This window comes from Oncorhynchus mykiss, chromosome 19 (assembly GCF_013265735.2).
Source record: "Oncorhynchus mykiss isolate Arlee chromosome 19, USDA_OmykA_1.1, whole genome shotgun sequence".
Lineage (NCBI taxonomy): Eukaryota > Metazoa > Chordata > Actinopteri > Salmoniformes > Salmonidae > Oncorhynchus > Oncorhynchus mykiss.
This window is the reverse complement of record NC_048583.1, coordinates 25,891,779-25,913,877: the sequence shown is the minus strand read 5'-3', so window position 1 is coordinate 25,913,877 and position 22,099 is coordinate 25,891,779. Positions and strand designations below refer to the sequence as shown.

Genomic DNA, 22,099 nt, shown 5'->3' with positions numbered 1-22,099 from the left:
CTGTGAGGGCACACTGTGGTATTTCACCCACTAGACATGGGAGTTTATCAAAATTGGGTTTGTTTTCGGTTTGTGGATCTGTGTAATCTGAGGGAAATATGTGTCTCTAATATGGTCTTACATTTGGCAGGAGGTTAGGAAGTGCAACTAGTTTCCAACACATTTTGTGGGCAGTGTGCACATAGCCTGTCTTCTCTTGAGAGCCAGGTCTGCCTACGGCGTCCTTTCTCAATAGCAAGGCTATGCTCACTGAGTCTGTACATTAGTCAAAGCTTTCCTTAAGTTTAGGTCAGTCACAGTCGTCAGGTATTCTGCCACTTTGTACTCTCTGTTTAGGGCCAAATAGCATTCTAGTTTGCTCATTTTTTTTTGTTAATTCTTTCCAGTGTGTCAAGTAATTATCTTTTTGTTTTCTCATGATTTGGTTGGGTCTAATTGTGTTGCTGTCCAGCTTGCTTAGGGGACTCTTCTCCAGGTTCATCTCTCTGTAGGTGATGGCTTTGTTATGGAAGGTTTGGTAATCGCTTCATTTTAGGTTGTTGTAGAATTGAATGTCTCTTTTCTGGATTTTGATCATTAGCGGGTATCGGCCTAATTCTGCTCTGCATGCATTATTTGGTGTTTTACGTTGTACACAGGATATTTTTGCAGAATTCTGCATGCAGTCTCAAATTGGTGTTTGTCCCATTTTGCGAATTCTTGGTTAGTGAGCAGATCCCAGACCTCACAACCATAAAGGGCAATGGGTTCTATAACTGATTCAAGTATTTTTTGCCAGATCCTAATTGGTATGTTGAATTTGATGTTCCTTTTGATAGCATAGAAGGCCTTTCTTGCCTTGTCTCTCAGCTCGTTCGCAGCTTTGTGGAAGTTACCTGTGGCGCTGATGTTTAGGCCGAGGTACAGTGCCTTGCGAAAGTATTCGGCCCCCTTGAACTTTGCGACCTTTTGCCACATTTCCGGCTTCAAACATAAAGATATAAAACTGTATTTTTTTGTGAAGAATCAACAACAAGTGGGACACAATCATGAAGTGGAACAACATTTATTGGATATTTCAAACTTTTTTAACAAATCAAAAACTGAAAAATTGGGCGTGCAAAATTATTCAGCCCCTTTACTTTCAGTGCAGCAAACTCTCTCCAGAAGTTCAGTGAGGATCTCTGAATGATCCAATGTTGACCTAAATGACTAATGAAGATCAATACAATCCACCTGTGTGTAATCAAGTCTCCGTATAAATGCACCTGCACTGTGATAGTCTCAGAGGTCCGTTAAAAGCGCAGAGAGCATCATGAAGAACAAGGAACACACCAGGCAGGTCCGAGATACTGTTGTGAAGAAGTTTAAAGCCGGATTTGGATACAAAAAGATTTCCCAAGCTTTAAACATCCCAAGGAGCACTGTGCAAGCGATAATATTGAAATGGAAGGAGTATCGGACCTCTGCAAATCTACCAAGACCTGGCCGTCCCTCTAAACGTTCAGCTCATACAAGGAGAAGACTGATCAGAGATGCAGCCAAGAGGCCCATGATCACTCTGGATGAACTGCAGAGATCTACAGCTGAGGTGGGAGACTCTGTCCATAGAACAACAATCAGTCGTATTTTGCACAAATCTGGCCTTTATGGAAGAGTGGCAAGAAGAAAGCCATTTCTTAAAGATATCCATAAAAAGTGTTGTTTAAAGTTTGCCACAAGCCACCTGGGAGAGATACAAAACATGTGGAAGAAGGTGCTCTGGTCAGATGAAACCAAAATTGAACTTTTTGGCAACAATGCAAAACATTATGTTTGGCGTAAAAGCAACACAGCTGAACACACCATCCCCACTGTCAAACATGATGGTGGCAGCATCATGGTTTGGGCCTGCTTTTCTTCAGCAGGGACAGGGAAGATGGTTAAAATTGATGGGACGATGGATGGAGCCAAATACAGGACCATTCTGGAAGAAAACCTAATGGAGTCTGCAAAAGACCTGAGACTGGGATGGAGATTTGTCTTCCAACAAGACAATGATCCAAAACATAAAGCAAAATCTACAATGGAATGGTTCAAAAATAAACATATCCAGGTGTTAGAATGGCCAAGTCAAAGTCCAGACCTGAATCCAATCGAGAATCTGTGGAAAGAACTGAAAACTGCTGTTCACAAATGCTCTCCATCCAACCTCACTGAGCTCGAGCTGTTTTGCAAGGAGGAATGGGAAAAAATGTCAGTCTCTCGATGTGCAAAACTGATAGAGACATACCCCAAGCGACTTACAGCTCTAATCGCAGCAAAAGGTGGCGCTACACAGTATTAACTTAAGGGGGCTGAATAATTTTGCACGGACAATTTTTCAGTTTTTGATTTGTTAAAAAAGTTAGAAATATCCAATAAATGTCGTTCCACTTCATGATTGTGTCCCACTTGTTGTTGATTCTTCACAAAAAATACAGTTTTATATCTTTATGTTTGAAGCCTGAAATGTGGCAAAAGGTCGTAAAGTTCAAGGGGGCCGAATACTTTCGCAAGGCACTGTATGTATCGTTTTTTGTGTGCTCTAGGGCAATGGTGAATAGATGGAATTTGTATTTGTGGTCCTGGCAACTGGACCTTTTTTTGTAACACCATTATTTTGGTCTTACTGAGATTTACTGTCAGGGCCCAGGTCTGACAGAATCTGTGCAGAAGATCTAGGTGCTGCTGTAGGCCCTCCTTGGTTGGTGACAGAAGCACCCGATCATCAGCAAACAGTAGACATTTGACTTCAGATTCTAGTAGGGTGAGGCTGGGTGCTGCAGACTGTTTTAGTGCCCTCGCCAATTCCTTGATATATATGTTGAAGAGGGTGGGGCTTAAGCTGCATCCCTGTCTCACCCCACGGCCCTGTGGAATAAATGTGTGTTTTTTGCCAAATTTAACCGCACACTTCCATGTTTGTGTACATGGATTTTATAATGTTGTAGATTTTTCGCCCTAACACCACTTTCCATCAATTTGCATAGCAGACCCTTATGCCAAATTTAGTAAAATTATTTTGGGAAATCAACAAAGCATGAAGACTTTGCCTTGATTTGGATTGTTTGTTTATCAATTAGGGTGTGCAGGGCGAATACTTGGTAATTTGGTAAAAAGCCAATTTGACATTTGCTCAGTACATTGTTTTCACTGAGGAAATGAACGAGTTTGCTGTTAATGATAATGCAGAGGATTTTCCCAAGATTGCTGTTGACGCATATCACACGGTAGTTATTGGGGTCAAATTTGTCTCTACTTTTGTGGATTAGGGTGATCAGTCCTTGCTTCCAAATATAGGGGAAGATAACAGAGCTAAGGATGATGTTAAAGAGTTTAAGTATAGCCAATTGGAATTTGTTGTCTCTATGTTTTATCATTTGATCATGTATATGTTTTTGCTGTTTGTTCTTTGTTTTGCCAAAAAGATTGGATAAGATTGGAGAAGTGGTTTACCCATACATACAGTGCCTTGCGAAAGTATTCGGCCCCCTTGAACTTTGCAACCTTTTGCCACATTTCAGTCGCTTTAAGTCGCTTGGGGTATGTCTCTATCAGTTTTGCACATCGAGAGACTGACATTTTTTTCCCATTCCTCCTTGCAAAACAGCTCGAGCTCAGTGAGGTTGGATGGAGAGCATTTGTGAACAGCAGTTTTCAGTTCTTTCCACAGATTCTCGATTGGATTCAGGTCTGGACTTTGACTTGGCCATTCTAACACCTGGATATGTTTATTATTGAACCATTCCATTGTAGATTTTGCTTTATGTTTTGGATCATTGTCTTGTTGGAAGACAAATCTCCGTCCCAGTCTCAGGTCTTTTGCAGACTCCATCAGGTTTTCTTCCAGAATGGTCCTGTATTTGGCTCCATCCATCTTCCCATCAATTTTAACCATCTTCCCTGTCCCTGCTGAAGAAAAGCAGGCCCAAACCATGATGCTGCCACCACCATGTTTGACAGTGGGTATTGTGTGTTCAGGGTGATGAGCTGTGTTGCTTTTACGCCAAACATAACGTTTTGCATTGTTGCCAAAAAGTTCAATTTTGGTTTCATCTGACCAGAGCACCTTCTTCCACATGTTTGGTGTGTCTCCCAGGTGGCTTGTGGCAAACTTTAAACAACACTTTTTATGGATATCTTTAAGAAATGGCTTTCTTCTTGCCACTCTTCCATAAAGGCCAGATTTGTGCAATATACGACTGATTGTTGTCCTATGGACAGAGTCTCCCACCTCAGCTGTAGATCTCTGCAGTTCATCCAGAGTGATCATGGGCCTCTTGGCTGCATCTCTGATCAGTCTTCTCCTTGTATGAGCTGAAAGTTTAGAGGGACGGCCAGGTCTTGGTAGATTTGCAGTGGTCTGATACTCCTTCCATTTCAATATTATTGCTTGCACAGTGCTCCTTGGGATGTTTAAAGCTTGGGAAATCTTTTTGTATCCAAATCCGGCTTTAAACTTCTTCACAACAGTATCTCGGACCTGCCTGGTGTGTTCCTTGTTCTTCATGATGCTCTCTGCGCTTTTAACGGACCTCTGAGACTATCACAGTGCAGGTGCATTTATACGAGACTTGATTACACACAGGTGGATTGTATTTATCATCATTAGTCATTTAGGTCAACATTGGATCATTCAGAGATCCTCACTGAACTTCTGGAGAGAGTTTGCTGCACTGAAAGTAAAGGGGCTGAATAATTTTGCACGCCCAATTTTTCAGTTTTTTATTTGTTAAAAAAGTTTGAAATATCCAATAAATGTCGTTCCACTTCATGATTGTGTCCCACTTGTTGTTGATTCTTCACAAAAAATACAGTTTTATATTTTTATGTTTGAAGCCTGAAATGTGGCAAAAGGTCGCAAAGTTCAAGGGGGGCGAATACTTTTCCAAGGCACTGTATGTCTCTATCTCTCTCTCTCTCAATTCAAAGGGCTTTACTGGCATGGGAAATACATGTTTTGTCTGTGTTTCTGTCTGTGTCTCTATCTATCTCTCTCTGTGTGTGTGTGTGTGTGTGTGTGTGTGTGTGTGTGTGTGTGTGTGTGTGTGTGTGTGTGTGTGTGTGTGTGTGTGTGTGTGTCAGTGACTGTAGTAGTTCTGAGTGACTGTGTGTGTGTTTATTCTGTTGAATACGTGTGGTGTTCCTGAATGTAGCTCTTAGAAGGCTGCCTGTGTGGAGAGCTGTTGGTGTGCCTTTAATGTGAAGTGTTGCTAATTTTATTCTCTTGAACACAGCGCTAAAAGGCAGCTTCAGTCAGATGTCGCCTTGTTAGCTGGAAGCTGGGTTGTAACACTTAGTGAATAATAGAACAACTCAAACAGTTTATCATCACTTGGGGGGGGGGGGGGGGGGGGAGAAGAAAGAGAAATTGGAGAGAGAGGAGAGGTGTCTGCACCTCAAGTCAGTCTGGATGGAGTATTTGGGATGCTTCTGTAATCAGGAGGGGGAAGGGAGGAGGGGAGAGGAGGGAGAGGAGAGAAGAGAGCAGAGCAGAGGAGAGCCAGGTCATGTGTATCAACCACAACGTCCTCTACAACCTCTTCACTCTGACCCCAAACACCCTGATTCCTGACCACAATGTCTCTGAGCACACTGTGTTTGACCGTATAATTTGTGAACACACACACACACACACACACACACACACACACACACACACACACACACACACACAAACACTGGGACTATACACATCCCTGCTCTGACCCAGGAGAAGCCATTCCATTAGTGATAAACACACTCTGTTACCTGGCAACAACATGGATGGCCTATTTTGAACGCTTCAAGATCTACATGTCTGAATCTGTCTGCTGCTCCCACAAATATATTCTCCTTTTTCCTGGATGAGAGGTGTGTGTGTGTGTGTGTGTGTGTGCGTGTGTGTGCGTGTGTGTGCGTGTGTGTGTGCGTGCGTGCGCGTGCGTGTGCGTGCGTGCCTAAATGGCTACAATGGCTTTGGTATAGAAAGATTGCAGGTTCGAGTCCCACTTTGACCGTGCCCCAAATTCACCATGTGTTGGTTAGGAAAAATAGAAGCCTTACCTAAAGTAAGGATCAGGGGAATTGGAGAAGGAATGATACATTTAGTCAAACCTCCAATGAATTAAAGACTATTCTGTTAATTTTGTATTTGTGATGTTCACTCGGTAACCATTAAAGAATCATCATGTTTCTCCTCGTAATCGGCCCGAGCAGTGAAATGCGATATTAAAGCTGTTTGTTTGTTTGTTTGTGTGTGTGTGTGTGTGTGTGTGTGTGTGTGTGTGTGTGTGTGTGTGTGTGTGTGTGGGTGTGTGTGTTTGTGTGTGTGTGTGTGCTCCAGAGAGTCGCTGTGTTCTTCAAGGAAGTGCTTTTGTGTGATGTACTAAGATGAAATAACTTAACAGGCTTCCAGACAACATCTTTCTTTATTCATGTCTATTCTTTTTGAGTTTGCATCCAAATATTACACTTTACATATATCACAGAAGACCGAAATATAAGAAAACCGGTTGACATGGAAACCCCAGGGCGCAGTGGTCTAAGGCAGTGCCACTAGAGATTCTGGGTTCGAGTCCAGGCTCTGTCGCATGCCGGCCGCGACTGGGAGACCCATGGGCCGGTGCACAATTGGCTCAGCGCCATCCTGGTTACGGGAGGGTTTGGATGTCCTTGTCCCATCGCGCACCAGCGACTCCAGTGGCACGGGCTGGCATGGTCGCCAGGTGTACGGTGTTACCTCTGACACATTGGTGCGGCTGGCTTCTGGGTTTAGTGGGCATTGTGTCTTGAAGCAGTGCGGGCTTGGCTGGGTTGTGTTTCAGAGGACAGAGGCTCTTGGCCTTCGCCTTTCCTGAGTCCGTACGGGAGTTGCAGTGAAATTGAGGTAAAACAAACAAAAAAAAGTTTATTAATTGTGAAAAATATTAATAACATTCCACCCATGAGGCCTCTAGAGGGAGATTTGGTCATTTGACTGCAGGAAATGGTTCTAATGGTTAATGTGTCTGACTATGCATTCTGTGCACGTGAGCGTTTGTTTGCTTTACCTAGGAAGCCAATTCTCTTCCTATGAAAGTGCCTGACTGCCTGTCTGCTCTGTCTGTGTTTGCCACTGCTTGTCTTTGTGAGTAAAAAAAAAAATCGTCCTCCCTTGATGTAAAGACCAACTGGAGCGTAGCATAGACCACAGTTTACAAAGTCCTCCAGCCCTCTATCTCTCCCTCCACCCCTCCGTCCCTCTCTCTGTATTTACTCTCTCACTCCATCCAGGTTATTGTGTTGACACAAAGACCCACAGCACTCCCCTGCCTGGACCAGCTCCTCTCCTTTTCCCTCTCCTTGTCTCTCTCTCCTCCATACCAATAGACATTCTAAAGGACAGAGACAGGGCTTTTCAATACAAGGCCAGTCAGCAGTTTGTTTCTATGAATAATCTGCGATTTCTGGGTGTAAGGCACTAGGCAAGTCTGTATTGACTGCATTGTGTTAGGTACTAGGGAAGGTGCCTCCTCTACTGCCTACCCTAAAGGTCTGTGAAAGAGTGTGGGACGCTGCCGGACTCTGTTGTTGTACTGGTCGTTGTCGGGGTATTCTTGACGTGAATGAGGCCCAGGTCCTCACGATGACGGTCTATAGGTCAGTGCATTGACATTACTGTACCCAGACAACAGTCAAATGTACAATTATGAATATACCGTTCCTCTCTCCTGTAACTCTTCCCCTTCATCTCCATTATTTTCTTGTAAATAGAATGTGTTCACTTGGTCAAAATAGGAATACAAAGGTTAGATAAAATAGAGAATTCCCGTGCTGGTGGAAGCTCCAGTCTTGTATAGAGAGAGGATGGACGCGAAAGCTGAAGGTCAATGTATGTTACATTGAAGTCTATGGTGTGAACTGAGGGTTGTCGGGTGTAACCACAGTAACCAGTCATATAAAGCATCTCCCACCATACCCAATAGCACTGAAGGTGAAATTACCCTCCATCACAGATCGAGGCTCAGATTACCCTATAATCAGGCTCTCCCCCTAGTGGTAAGAGTCCGTAACATATGTTAGTCAGTCAGTTAGACCTGTCAGGATTGTCCAGTCTATCAGCTCTATTTCTACACTCCTCTGTCTGTCATGGAGGGGAAGCATCAAGTGCGCTGCATTGATCGTGAGGTCAAAGTTCAGAGCAGTATTCCATTCCAGTGAGTGTGTATGGATCTGATTAGGAGCTGTCTGCCAATGTCCCTGGGTCTCAGATTGGCCTTTGACATCTGGCCTCGCTGAGAGCTTCAGTGTTTACCCACATAAGGAAATCCATCCACCATCAGAATGGAAGTAGAGAGCCGACTGCAGGCATAACACAAAGTCTGTCTCCCAAATCGCAACCGATTCCCTATTTGGCACATTACTTTTGACAAGGGCCCATGGATCTTTGGTCAAAAGTAGTGCACTATATAGGGAATAGGGTGCCAGTTGGGACACAGAGAGAGATGATTAGAGATGGAGTGAGAAATTGAGATGGGTTGAACGAGAGTGCTGGATGTAGGAGATGTAGAAACAGATTGAGTTGTTGAGAGGTTAAGTTCTAGAAGCCTAGACAATGTATGCACACAGACACTCAGTAATACCCATAACACAGGTCTGATACTCTTTGAAACTCTACGACTTGATACTACTCTCTACCATTCGATTTGACGCTCCAGTCATTCTTGTATCCGGGCTTAGATGCTCTCGGGCTTAGATACTTTCTCTATAAAGGTCTTTGGCCCATCAGTGTATGAATGGACTGCCCCATTGTGTAACATGGACCCAGCTACAATGGAACTACAAAGGAGATCTCCCACTAGCCTTTCACCCTGCTAGCCCAACCACACTAATGCCCTTCCCTCTCCGCGTCTCTCTGTCACTTCACATCCTATCACTACGATAGATGGGCAGTGTGTGTGTGCGTGTGTGTGTGTGTTGAGGCGTGGGGTCAGGGTACCCCCTGTCTGAGGGCACCCCTTGTGCCCCTCTCTTGGTGGGAGATGGTGGGAGATAAAAGAGAAAAGAGGGCATTTTCAACCCAGCCTTCTTCTGGTTGGTTAGCTAGCTTAGCAACGGTCACTATAGCAACCGTAGTTGTATACGGTTGTCTTGGCAGTTCGGGGAGAGGGGGTTGCCAAGACAACAATTCTGACTTGCTTGCTTAATGGGCAGGAAGGTGAGCATAATTCTAAACTGATAATATTTCCCCCCCCCCCCCTCTTTTCTTCCCCCTCTCTCGCGCTTTAATTGTGTTTCTCTCTCTCGACAGTCTGCCATCTGCTTTAGATTAGTTCATCCCTCCATCTTTCTTTTTCCCCATTGCGGGGAGGTTGTGTCTCACGTACGCTGTCGTGTCGCTGGCCAACCGTCCGTCAGAGACTGGCAGGTGTGCCTGTCAATGCCCTAGCTGTCCCCAATTTCGCCGTCTGCCTCGTCATCACTGTGCCCTCTCTATTGTACTCAAATTATCATTCAAAACAAAAGATAATAATCCAAAGATTCTAATCTCATCTAATCCATAAAGTGTCTGGTTCATAGAGGAATACCCGCAGAGATCTGGATCTGTTGACCAACATGGCTCTTAAATGTAACGTGTTACGACAGAGGTGAATGGATGTCCAAATACCCAGACATTGAGGACTGTGATTTGCTGAGACACGATTGACCCGACCCGGTCATGATGGTTTAACTGTCAATTGAACCCCCTCCTTTCATCTTTCAATAGCATTCTGTCGGGCTCTGTGTGTGCATGTGTGTTTTGAGGAGTCTTGACAGGGGTCTTACTCAGGTCTATCTAATTGAAGCAGTGTGTGAGGGAATGTGCTACTTAGCCACTCTCTGATCATGTTCAGCTGTCCTTCCGTTCACTCTCTCTTTTAGTTTGTTGTCCAGTCATATCTTTCCACTGGGTTGACTATGTGGTTATTGGAATGTGCCTGGGAAAGAAAGAAACGCACTGTCCCACATCCTTCTTCTCTCTGTTTACAATCTGTCTCTCTCTTTATCCCGCCTCTCTCTCTCTCTCTCTCTCTCCATGGTGTTCTGTGTGTTTACAAGCCGTCTCTGACCAAACTTAATAAAGCCTTCTATAGATGGAGGGAGGGCCTGGGCCAAGGAGAATCGAGTGTGCATGTTTCCCTGTACCTTTCACTCTGAGCTACAGTACAATGTGTAGTAGAGTTGTCCTCCTTTGGATGGTCTCTTTTATTTAGAAACTATCGATGGTAGGTAGATACAGGGGTGTCGATGTAGTTGGGAGAAAGTCAGAAAATGTCTTGGGTGGGATTCGATCTCATGTCGCTGCTGGCCAATATGTGTTGGGTAGACTGCAGCACTACAGCTCTGCCAAGCTGCTGCACGGTCATGGTCATGCTGCACGGTCATGGTCATGCTGCACGGTCATGGTATAGCATTGTCTGGGCCTGGATTGTCTGGATCTCTGAGTTGGCTGCTTTGCAGTGAATCATTTTCCTTCCTCCCTCTCTTTTCTATCATCCATATCCCTCCTTCCCTCTGTTGATGATGACATTTTGTTTCTTTTCGTTCACATGATCGGCAATCTGCTTGGTTTATTTGTCATTTGGAGTTTCTACGTGTGAACTGTGTCATAAAATAAGAGTACTTTTTTAATCCAACAGAGGGGACATTTGTATTGCACCAGCCAATACATACATTACCAATAAATACACCACAAGAAATCACAACAAGGACACACAGACACTAAAAGCAGCATCATCATCTAAAAAAAATGGCTACCCCAGGAAATCTTAAGTCTTACATACAGCCGGGAAGAACTATTGGATATAAGAGCGACATCAACGTACCAACATTACGACCAGGAATACGACTTTCCCGAAGCGGATCCTCTGTTTGAACCACCACCCAGGACAATGGATCTCAGAAGCCGACTCAAAACAACGGCGCTGCAGAAGGAGTGGCCTCCTGGTCAGGCTCCGTAGACGTGCACATTGCCCACCGCTCCTGAGTATACTACTCGCCAATGTCCAGTCTCTTGACAACAAGGTAGATGAATTTCGAGCAAGGGTTGCCTTCCAGAGAGACATCAGAGATTGTAACATTCTCTGTTTCACGGAAACATGGCTCTCTTTGGATATGTTGTCGGGATCGGTCCAGCCACCGGGCTTCTCCATGCATTGCGTTGACAGAGATAAACACCTCTCTGGGAAGAGGAAGGGCGGGTGTGTATGCTTTATGATTAACGACTCATGGAGTAATCATAACAGCATACAGGAACTCAAGTCCTTCTGCTCACCCGACCTAGAATTCCTTGTTATCGTTACAGCTATGTACATTCCCTCTCAAGCAGACACCACGGCGGCCCTTGAGGAACTCCACTGGACTCTGGAAACTGGAAACCATATATCCCTACGCTGCATTTATTGTAGCTGGGGATTTTATCAAAGCATATTTCATAACAAGGCTACCTAAACCTAAAAATGCTGTTCATTGACTACAGCTCAGCATCCAACACCATAGTACACTCCAAGCTCATCATCAAGCTGGAGGCCCTGGGTCTTAACCTTGCCCTGTGCAATTGGGTCCTGGACTTTCTGACGGGCCGTCCCCAGGTGGTGAAGGTAGGAAACAACATCATCACTTCACTGACCCTCAACACTGGGGCCCCACAAGGGTGTGTGGTCAGACCCTCCTGTACTCCCTTTTCACCCATGACTGCGTGGCCATGCATGCCTCCAACTCAATCATCAAGTTTGCAGACGACACAACAGTAGTGGGCTTGATTACCAACAACGACGAGACAGCCTACAGATAGGAGGTGAGGCGACTCGGAGTGTGGTGTCAGGAAAACAACCTCTCACTCAACGTCAACAAAACAAAGGAGATGATTGTGGACTTCAGGAAACAGCAGAGGGGGCAACCCCCTATCCACATCAAAGGGACAGCAGTGGAGAAGGTGGAAAGTTTTAAATTCCACTGCGTACACATCACAGACAAACTGAAATGGTCCACCCACACAGACAGTGTGGTGAAGAAGGAGCAACAGCGCCTCAGGAGGTTGAAGAAATTTGGCTTGTCACCCAAAATTCTAACATACTTTTACAGATGCACAATTGAGAGCATCCTGTTGGGCTGTATCACAGCCTGGTACGGCAACTGCACCGACCTCAACCAGAAGGCTCTCCATGACCTCCATGACACCTACAACACCCGATGTCATAGGAAGGCCAAAAAGATCATCAAAGACAACAACCACCCGAGCCAATGCCTGTTCACACCTCTACCATCCAGAAGGTGAGGTCAGTACAGGTGCATTAAAGCTGGGACTGAGAGACTGAAAAACCGCTTCCATCTCAAGGCCATCATCAGACTGCTAATCAGCAATCACTAACTCAGAGAGGCTGCTGCCTACACTGAGACCCAATCACTGGCCACTTTAATAAATGGAACAATGACACTTTAAATAATTCCACTTCAATAATGTTTACATGTCTTACATAACTCATACCCTATGTATATACTGTATTTTATACAATCTATTACACCTTGCCTATGCTGCTCGGGCCATTCCTCATCCATATATTTATATGTACATATTCTCATTCACCCCTTTAGATTTGTGTGTATTAGGTAGTTGTCGGGGAATTGTTAGATTACTTGTTAGATATTACTGCACTGTCGGAAACTAGAAGCACAAGCTTTTCGCTACACTCATGTTAACATCTGCTAGCCATGTGTATGTTACCAATAACATTTGATTTGATTTTAAAAAACGAAGTGTTCGTGTTTAAAAGCCTCATAGCACATGGTAAAAAGGATCTGCATAAACGTTCTGTTTTGGATCTGGGTAAAATAAATCTGTCTGCCATCGCACTGCGATGTTCCGGGCTGATACTGTGGAGGGGTTGGCTAGTGTTGGCCTCTATACTCCCGAGGTCCGCTTATCCAGGACAGGGTCTAGTTTGTCCTGGTGGGTGCCGATGGGAGATCCAGCCTTCTTGTTGATTTAGTTTAGCCTGTTTGCATCCACCTCAGTGATGTTACCCGTTGGAGCATTTTTTCAGCAGACATCAAAGGATCTGAGCTTCCTTAAAAGGAGTAGCTTTTGTTGAGCCTTTTTTTTTAAAACCACAGAGGTGTTCTCCTTCCACTGCAGCTTATCGTCAATCACCACCCCCAGGTATTTGGTACATGACGTCTTTAACCAGCTCATACGTACGCTGCATTTGGAAAGTATTCAGACCCCTTGACTTTTTCTGCATCTTGTTACGTTACAGCCTTAATCTAAAATGTATTAAATAGTTTTTTCCCACTCATCAATCTACACACAATACCCCATAATGACAAAGCAAAAACAGGTTTTTAGAATTTTTTGCAAAAATATAAAAAATAAAAAACTGAAATATTATATTTACTTAAGTATTCACACACTTTACTCAGTACTTTGTTGAAGCACCTTTGGCAGTGATTACAGCCTCAAGTATTCTTGGGTATGACACTACAAGCTTGGCACACCTGTATTTGGGGACTTTTTCCCCTTCCTCTTTGCAGATCCTCTCGAGCTCTGTCAGGTTGGATGCACAACTATTTTCAGGTCGCTCAGATGTTCAGATGTTCGATTGAGTTAAATTCCGGGCTCTGGCTGGGCCACTCAAGGACATTCAGAGCCTTGTCCTGAAGCCACTCCTGCGTTATCTTGGCTGTGTGCCCCAGTCTGAGGTCCTGAGCGCTCTCTGGAGCAGGTTTTCATCAAGAATCTCTCTGTACTTTGCTCCATTCATCTTTCCCCTTAATCCTGACTACTCTCACAGTCTCTGCCGATGAAAAACATCCCCACGGCATGATGCTGCCACCACCATGCTTCACCGTAGGGATGGTGCCAGGTTTCCTCCAGACGTGACGCTTGGCATTCAGGCCAAAGAGTTCAATCTTGGTTTCTTCAGACCAGAGAATCTTTAGGTGCCTTTTGGCAAACTCCAAGCGGGCTGTCATGTGCCTGTTACTAAGGAGTGGCTTCCGTCTGGCCACTCTACCATTAAGGCCCGATCGGTGGAGCGCTGCAGAGATGGTTGTCCTTTATTTATTTGTCTAAAAACCTGTTTTCGCTTCATCATTATAGGGTATTGTGTGTAGATTTTAGAATAAGGCTGTAACATAACAAAATGTGAAAAAAGTCAAGGGGTCTGAATACTTTCCGAATGCACTGCATGTGTTTATGTGTGTGTGTGTGTGTGTGTGTGTTACTGACCCTCTCTCTCCTCTCTCTCCCCTGTATCTTTAGTCCCTCAGGGAGTGATCCGGAACGGAGCCAGGATGATGAGTCAGGGACTTTACCCAGGAATACGACCACTGCCCATCAACCCCTTAGAGAGCAGGACAGCCGCAGTCAGGTTGGTATACCTGCCATAGAGAGAGACACACATATATGCACACACACTCACACAGGTCTGTGCACACAGTCACACAGTCACACACACAGACATTTAGGAGGGGTGAAAGCTGCATGTTCAGACAGGACACACACATGCTCGTATGCTATTATACACTCTCACACACGGAATGTTCTGGCCTGAGGCAGTGACAGCCTCACGTGGAAACACAGTGATTCCAGCTGAGCTCTGTCTCGCTCGGTGTTATAGATCAAATTGTATTCTGGGATAAGTGGTAGGTAGGGACACAACTGACAGCTGCACACAAACGATAACATTATAGCTCAGCATTTCGCTACACCCGCAATAGCATCTGTTAAATATGTGTATGTGACCGATACAATTTGATTTGAAAAACTGTAGTTTGACGTCGTATAAACACACAGAGAGGCAGAATCCACACATAAAACAGGTGCCTTTCACCCATCCGTTCTTTGTGTCTCTCACGCAGGCACACAGACGAACACACTCAGTCAGAGCAGAGAGAGAGAGGGTGAGTGAGTGACTGACTGACATGAATAATAGGTAGGATTTGTCTTAGACTGCTGTGCTCCTCCTATAATTCATGAGGTTTAAATGCACAGTGCAGCCAGGATGGATGGAGACACTCCGAGCTGGGCTTTTAACGACATGCACACTTGCCAGAGTTAGTTGGGAAGCTGCATGACATGATGCAGAGTGACGGGGGGAACATCTTTGACTTAACTTAGCTGGTTGGGCTGTAATAGCTATAGGAGGATGGAAAAGCTTCAAGGGATCGTTCACTTTTGTTGAAGTTTTAGTTCATTTACAACATACCTATTCCTTTTATAGGAAAGAACGGAATTGCCTAAATAAAAAATAGTGTGATAACTTTTATAATAACTAATGACACCCCTTCCCTGTTAACCCCCCTCGGCGCACTAGCACACAGTACTCGTACAATAGTTATAACACTTCATACAGTTGTTATGACACCAACAAGGTGACATGACATTATGCTGATCACCAATGTAGGATATGTAGTGCTATCAGCCAGCTACACCACTGAATTGAATTGAATTAAAGTGAATCGACTCAAATCGAATGTTACTTCATTAATCCCGAGACGGTGATTGATTTGTCACAGGTTTTTATTTTGAATTCACAGCTGTTCCAAAAATGCATAGCAAATAGAGTGACTTTGCATTACACGATTCTCACATCTACCTGATGGCAGAGTATAGGGTTAAATCTATTAGAATAATCATCCACGTAGCGTTAGCTCTTTAGCTCTGTACTCCGGTCTCTGAAGTGGCCACTCGGAGATGAGCCCAGTCTAATTGAATTAGCTGATGACTCGCTGATTAGCGGTCACAGCTAGCATTGCTCTGTGTGTCTGATGTACTCACTGAAGCGTGTGTCTGTGTGTCTGTGTGTCTGTGTGTCTGTGTGTGTGTGTGTGTGTGTGTGTAAACATGCTACCAACATAAGTCAAACGCAGGGAGCTGTGAAGTGTGTCTAATGTTGACATCAGTGTATCTGTCATGTCTACGGTCGGCTTCAGTGTATGTGTGTGTACATACTGTGTGCATGTATTTATGTGCATTTCATCTCTGTCTCTGTCTCTCTCCAGATCTGTGCTGTCCGGAGGCTGTCGGAAGCATAGCATCAGCCATCCCGCCTGCGACTCCCCGTTGGTCAGCAGCGACCCCAAGGAGGACCACACTTACAGCACCAACCAATCGGATGACGGCAGCGACTACACTAGCGACTCCAGTCTCCGCAGCAACGGCCCCGTCGCCCGGGATGTCGCCAACGATTCAGACTTCGACGACGAGGATGATGAAGATGACAAGAGCAAGATTCAGCTGGAGATCAAGAAGGAAGAGCCACGTGATTGGCCCATAGACACGATAGACTCCGCCCTTTCCAGCCAGCAGCACAACAAGAAGCGGCATCACTTCCTGAAAGCCAAGCAGCGGATGGGTGTGGCTAGTGATACGCTCCCGCTGAAAAAACGGCGCACGGAAAAGCCGCCGGAGAGCGATGACGAGGAGATGAAGGAGGCAGCGGGTTCGCTGCTCCACCTGGCGGGCGTCCGCGCCTGCTTGAACAATATCACTAACAGAACCGCCAAGGGCCAGAAAGAGCAGAAAGAACCCACGAAAAACTGACCCATGAGACTTGAAAGAGAGACTTAGCTGAGAGAGCGAGAGAGAACGGAAATACAAAACATCACTTTTAATATAGAAATGTATGCTTTCTTTTTTTCAGGATATCAGGTGAATTCTGAATGATTTGTGGCAATATAAAAAAACAATCACTTTGTTTTCCTGTATTTAAAGTTACTGTTTATAGGGTTGATTTTCTTTTCTTTACATTTGTTTTAATTATTTTTTATTTGTTTAAAGGAGATTAAAGCCATAGATGAACCTTTTTCTGATATTCAGCTAAGTTCGCAGGTTTCCGTTGGCTGAAAGTAAAGTGAGCGAGAGAGAAAAAAAAAAAGCTTTTTGAAAAACTGCCCCATCGTGGATTGGCTTGGATGTGTGGAATAGGAGATCACCTTGTTAATGTCAAAAATGTGCCCAATCTGCAGCTATTGCCCTTTACAGTCTCATCAGATGCAGCTAACACTAAGTCAATTTCTACAGGCTCATAACTTGTTACTTCAGTAGAATTTACAGGTAAAACGTTATTATGAGGTGCTTATCACGGACTATTTTGTTTTTACAGTGATATACATCATTCAAATGAAATAAAGTTAGTATTCAGGGTCAGATCTTAACCATTGATGTCTATGGGCTGCATATTTCAGTTAGGACGTGACCATATACATAAACGTCACAATAACCAAGCACAAATCCACATGCTATACTGGCTAAAGCAATGTTTATATTAGTTAACTATTCCACTGAAGTAACACAGGTATATGCTGAGTGCCACAGATAAACATTGTTTGGCAAACTATCCCCTGTGTTGGGTACAAAACTTTCAAAAACAATGGCATTCTAATTTGCCTTGGAACTTCCGGTGCTAAAAAGGCGGCTATAAAAAAAAATATATATATAAAACCAAGTTTGCCAGCTCTGTCTTGTCTGTGTGCAAGGAAGCTGCCACAGAAAAAATGTTCCATGAAATTCTGGGAAATTGTTAGCTTTAGTGACTATTAGCCTAGCCAACCCCATAGAAGAGACACTCATCAGTAGCGTAGCCAAGCTCATAGAAGTAACACTAGGTAGTCAGTTTATGTGTGTCAGTGTTGGGACAGTGCCAAAGAGAAACTCTTGGTCAGCCCAGTGATGATGGTAGCACTTCCTTAGCTAACTGTCCTTCTGACCGCTAATCACATTTAGCCACCAGCGCTAGCTAGCGTGCCAATACGGAGGGGACAGTTATGTTTTCACCTTAATGGTTGACTGTAGGACTGTAAGTGGGATGAAGGACACTGGTACAAGTTAGATGTAGGAAAGGCTTAGTGTTTTGACAGGGTGTTCTCTAAATGTAAACTAATTTAGTTCGCTAAAAGCCATAAGCTAATAGTCTAGCAAGCGCTTATCGGAGAGGGAAATAACTGACAATATGTCAAGATAACCTCAAAACTGCCTGTGTCCTTTTATGAAAGCAATCAACGTGAATCATTGAGTTATAATCCAGTGACATGATGTAGTGATATTTTTCCTGTGGCACAAACACCTGAATACCTTCATTGGTTGGAAAGGAAATGATGCTATGGAACCTGCCAATTATATTTTGTGTGAGAAGAATAATGATATGACTGTGGAGTTGTTAATTTTTGTGTTTTTTTCTGTTGTGTGTGTTTACTTACCCACTCTCATGACGTAATAAAGCAATTTCATCCAGTCAGGATAACACTGTACAAAAAGTTAATAAACTAGATTTTGATTTTCTTTTGAAGCAATGTAGCCAGCAGGATTTTTCCAAATCGTGTTGCATGGGTTCTGTAAAGAAAAAGAGAAAAAACTGTTTTCTATTCAGACAAAGTTCATGTTAGGTAAATAATGTATTTAGCATGAAGCATGAATTATTTTCATATAAGTATCCTAGCGAACAAAAAGGTTCTGCCTCGAGGTTCTGCGCCCATAGGTGTGGAATCCTTCTCTGTTGTTTTGTCTTTTTCTTTTTGACTTGATGATTTGTTTCCTGTCGTCCTTTCTCATCTTTGTTTTAACAGTGGGCTTTGAAAAAATACAGTAATAACATCTTGTTCAGGGACAAAAAGACGGTCTGTGGGGCAAATCTCTTTCTGCAATATGAGGATTACTCGCTCCACCCGTGGATACAGGGCTAGATAGCAACTCCCTTCATCCATAGTTGACAAAACCAGAATGTCCCAGTGTTTGTATGTAGTCGCTAGATGGCCATGCTAGAAAAGACAACATTTTAAAAACTTATTGGCATGAAGATCAGTTATTTGTGGACTGAAAGCACCAAACTTTCAGCGTACCTCTGTCCTCTCCAGCATGGCCGTATAGTGACCACTGTGTCTGATGGGTTCTCCCTGATGGCTGAATGTTGGAGCCCATGTGATAAAAGAGAGGTTAGGTAGTGAGTGTCAGTCTTCTGTTCCCCTTCTCTGTGCCTGTTCTTCCATCACCTCTTTCTTTTTTAAGGTTTTAGCCGTCTTTGATATTTCAGGGTCTTCCATTTTTCAATGACACACGAGTTTAACCGAGTAAGTGTTTTTATGTTGTTGTTGTTTTGGGTTTATTTTGTGTCCCTCGCTGTGTTTTTGCCATTTCTACTCTAGCAACTCTTCAGGTCTTGTTGTCAGTATTATTAGGCAGGCTACCATAGACTCGTTGCACATGAAAGTAACACAAAGTAAATGGCACAGTACGATGGCAAGATAAATACAAACTCTATAGTGCATATGTTCACATTATCTCGCCAGATTGCACTAAGATATTAAAATAAAGATATTGTCTAAGTTCAGTGCCAAAGCCTGTAATAATTCCTTATCTACCTGAAATAGAGGACACACATATTTGATCTGTATGTCAAGACAAAAAATGACCAGTGAGCTGTAGCATTTCTATCAGATACCCTTTCTGCGTTATGTGCTACTGATTTTTGTTGAAACTTACCACATTACTTGGAATTTTTTTGTGCTACCGATCATTGCTCATTGGGATGATTTTCATTTATTAGTTGAATATAACACCCAATATCTCATAGTGCACGACTCTTGACCAGAGCTAACCCAGAGCTAACTAACCCAATGTGGCTCTGGTCAAAAGTAGAGCGCTATATGGGAAATAAGGTATCATTTGAAGGAGTCCTTATTTGCCCTGGATTAAGATGAGGTGATGAGCTTCTGTCAACTAGACTGCTTTCGTGTGTCAATCAATGTATCTTCAACTGATAAATATATGATATGATTTATTCCCATTGTTTGTTACGTTATCCTTTGAGGAATACTGCCTTCCTTGGACGGTAACAGTCACTCGATAACTCGTCCTCCAATCACAATCCTTCAGGTGCCACAATGTCGGAGGAGGACGACGTGTTCTCAAAATATTGAATATGAATTATTATTAATGAACTGTCAAAATTAGCCTGGCAAATAATGATATATTGATGAGTCAAAAAAAAGTGTTTCTTTGTTTCATTGTGTTTTTTGTTGATATTTTGTTTGGTTTCTGTCTGTTCAACTGCCATTTTTCAGTTTATTGTTTTGGAGGGGTTTTCTGAGGAGGAGGAGGAGGAGGAGAAGAAAGAGCAGTGGATCGTCAGTTTCAAGTTATTTGTAGTACACTTCACCTTGTAATCATGGAAACTGCATGGTACCTACTATTTGGTCTCGAAGGATCCGTAGTTGTGCTAATCGCTGAAACGACTGCCAGCAATTTCGTTATACCACTATTATTGGTAACAAAGAAACAAAATACCAAAAAGTCACCATGTAGTTTCTATGTAAATAACAGGCAGGTGGTGTTCTGTAAAAACATGCTACCGATCATTTCTGTGTCCTGTTTTTGAACCATGTAGTCTTGATGGCATGACCTTACAGCTGATCTGTTAATATGGAGACCGACCTCCGTAGGTGCGCTCTGTATTTCCTTGACGTGTATTCACATTGCCAAAGACCAACTACTTCATCAATTCATGTAAATATCACCTTGTCCATTACTATGACGAAAGTATGTTTGTTTAAAAAAAAAATGGTTTTGTTTTTCCGAAGAAAACAAAAAGCTAACATAAAGTTTCTGTGTTGTATTGTCTTCCAGTTGCAATAAAAGAAAACCGCATTGCAAAAAGTTACTCCTGTGATCATGTTTCTTCACTGTTCCAGTGTCTATGCGGCTTCACAGTTTTCAGTGTTAAATTGACATTGTAAAGCATGATTATTTGCATAATTCCCAGTGTGCTTTGCCTTTTGATTGAATTGTAGATGCCACCCATGACTGTATTTGTTAGTGACATATGTTCATACAAATCTTTACACATGTTAGATTTGCTGAAAATAAATGCAGTTGACAATGAGAGGACATTTCTTTTTTTGCTAAGTTTACATGGATGTTGCATTTATTCATTTCCAGTCCTATGGCGTTCACCAAGTGTGAGCCTACGCGAATATGATATCATTAAGATACATTATTTAAGACGATACAATAAATACAGTCAGTGGCGGTCAGGACAAGTGGGGCAGAGCAATTTATATATAAACTCAGCAACAAAAAAAAAGTCCTGTCACTGTCAACTGTGTTTATTTCCAGCAAAATTAACACGTGTAAATATTTGTATGAACATAACAAAATTAAACAACTGAGACATAAACTGAAGAAGTTCCACAGACATGTGACTAACACAAATTGAATAATGTGTCCCTGAACAAAGGGGGTGGCCCTTGCACTCACCCTCCGATCCAACAGATCCCAGACGTGCTCAATGGGATTGAGATCCGGGCTTTTCGCTGGCCATGGCAGAACACTGACATTCCTGTCTTGCAGGAAACCCCGCATGTAACGAGCAGTATGGCTGGTGGCATTGTCATGCTGGAGGGTCATGTCAGGATGAGCCTGCAGGAAGGGTACCACATTAGGGAGGAGGATGTCTTCCCTGTAACGCACAGCGTTGAGATTGCCTGCAATGACAACAAGCTCAGTCCGATGATGCTGTGACACACCGCCCCAGACCATGACGGACCCTCCACCTCCATATCGATCCCACTCCAGAGTACAGGCCTCGGTGTAACGCACATTCCTTCGACGTTAAACGCAAATCCGACCATCACCCCATGTGAGACAAAACCGCGACTCATCAGTGAAGAGCACTTTTTGCCAGTCCTGGCTGGTCCAGCGACAGTGATGTCTGGTGAGGACCTGCCTTACAACAGGCCAACAAGCCCTCAGTTCAGCCTCTCTCAGCTTATTGCGGACAGTCTGAGCACTGATGGAGGACTGTAACTCGGGCAGTTGTTGTTGCCATCCTGTACCTGTCCCGCAGTTGTGATGTTCGGCTGTACCGATCCTGTGCAGGTGTTGTTACATGTGGTCTGCCACTGCGGGGACGATCAGCTGTCCGTCCCGTCTCCCTGTAGCACTGTCTTAGGCATCTCACAGTACAGACATTGCAAATTATTGCCCTGGACACATCTACAGTCCTCATGCCTCATTGCAGCACGGCTAAGGCATGTTCACGCAGATGAGCGGGGACCCTGGGCATCTTTCTTTCATTTTTTTCAGAGTCAGTAGAACGGCCTCTTT

At 43.7% G+C, this 22,099-nt stretch overlaps 1 protein-coding gene across 3 annotated transcripts in view; it reads left to right on the top strand.

Moving 5' to 3' along the window:
* The window catches only part of foxn3 (forkhead box N3), a 115,020-nt gene extending 94,366 nt beyond the window's left edge, over positions 1-20,654 (top strand). For 2 of the 3 annotated variants that reach the window (XM_036954499.1, XM_036954500.1), the window contains exons 5-7: positions 14,261-14,369; positions 14,860-14,901; positions 16,003-20,654. In XM_036954499.1, the coding sequence (XP_036810394.1) occupies positions 14,261-14,369; positions 14,860-14,901; positions 16,003-16,543 (692 nt within the window). In that variant the 3' untranslated portion in view covers positions 16,544-20,654. The remainder of the gene's footprint in view (positions 1-14,260; positions 14,370-14,859; positions 14,902-16,002) is intronic. The other variant, XM_036954501.1, reaches the window with a different exon arrangement.
* The last annotated feature ends 1,445 nt before the right edge of the window (positions 20,655-22,099 follow it).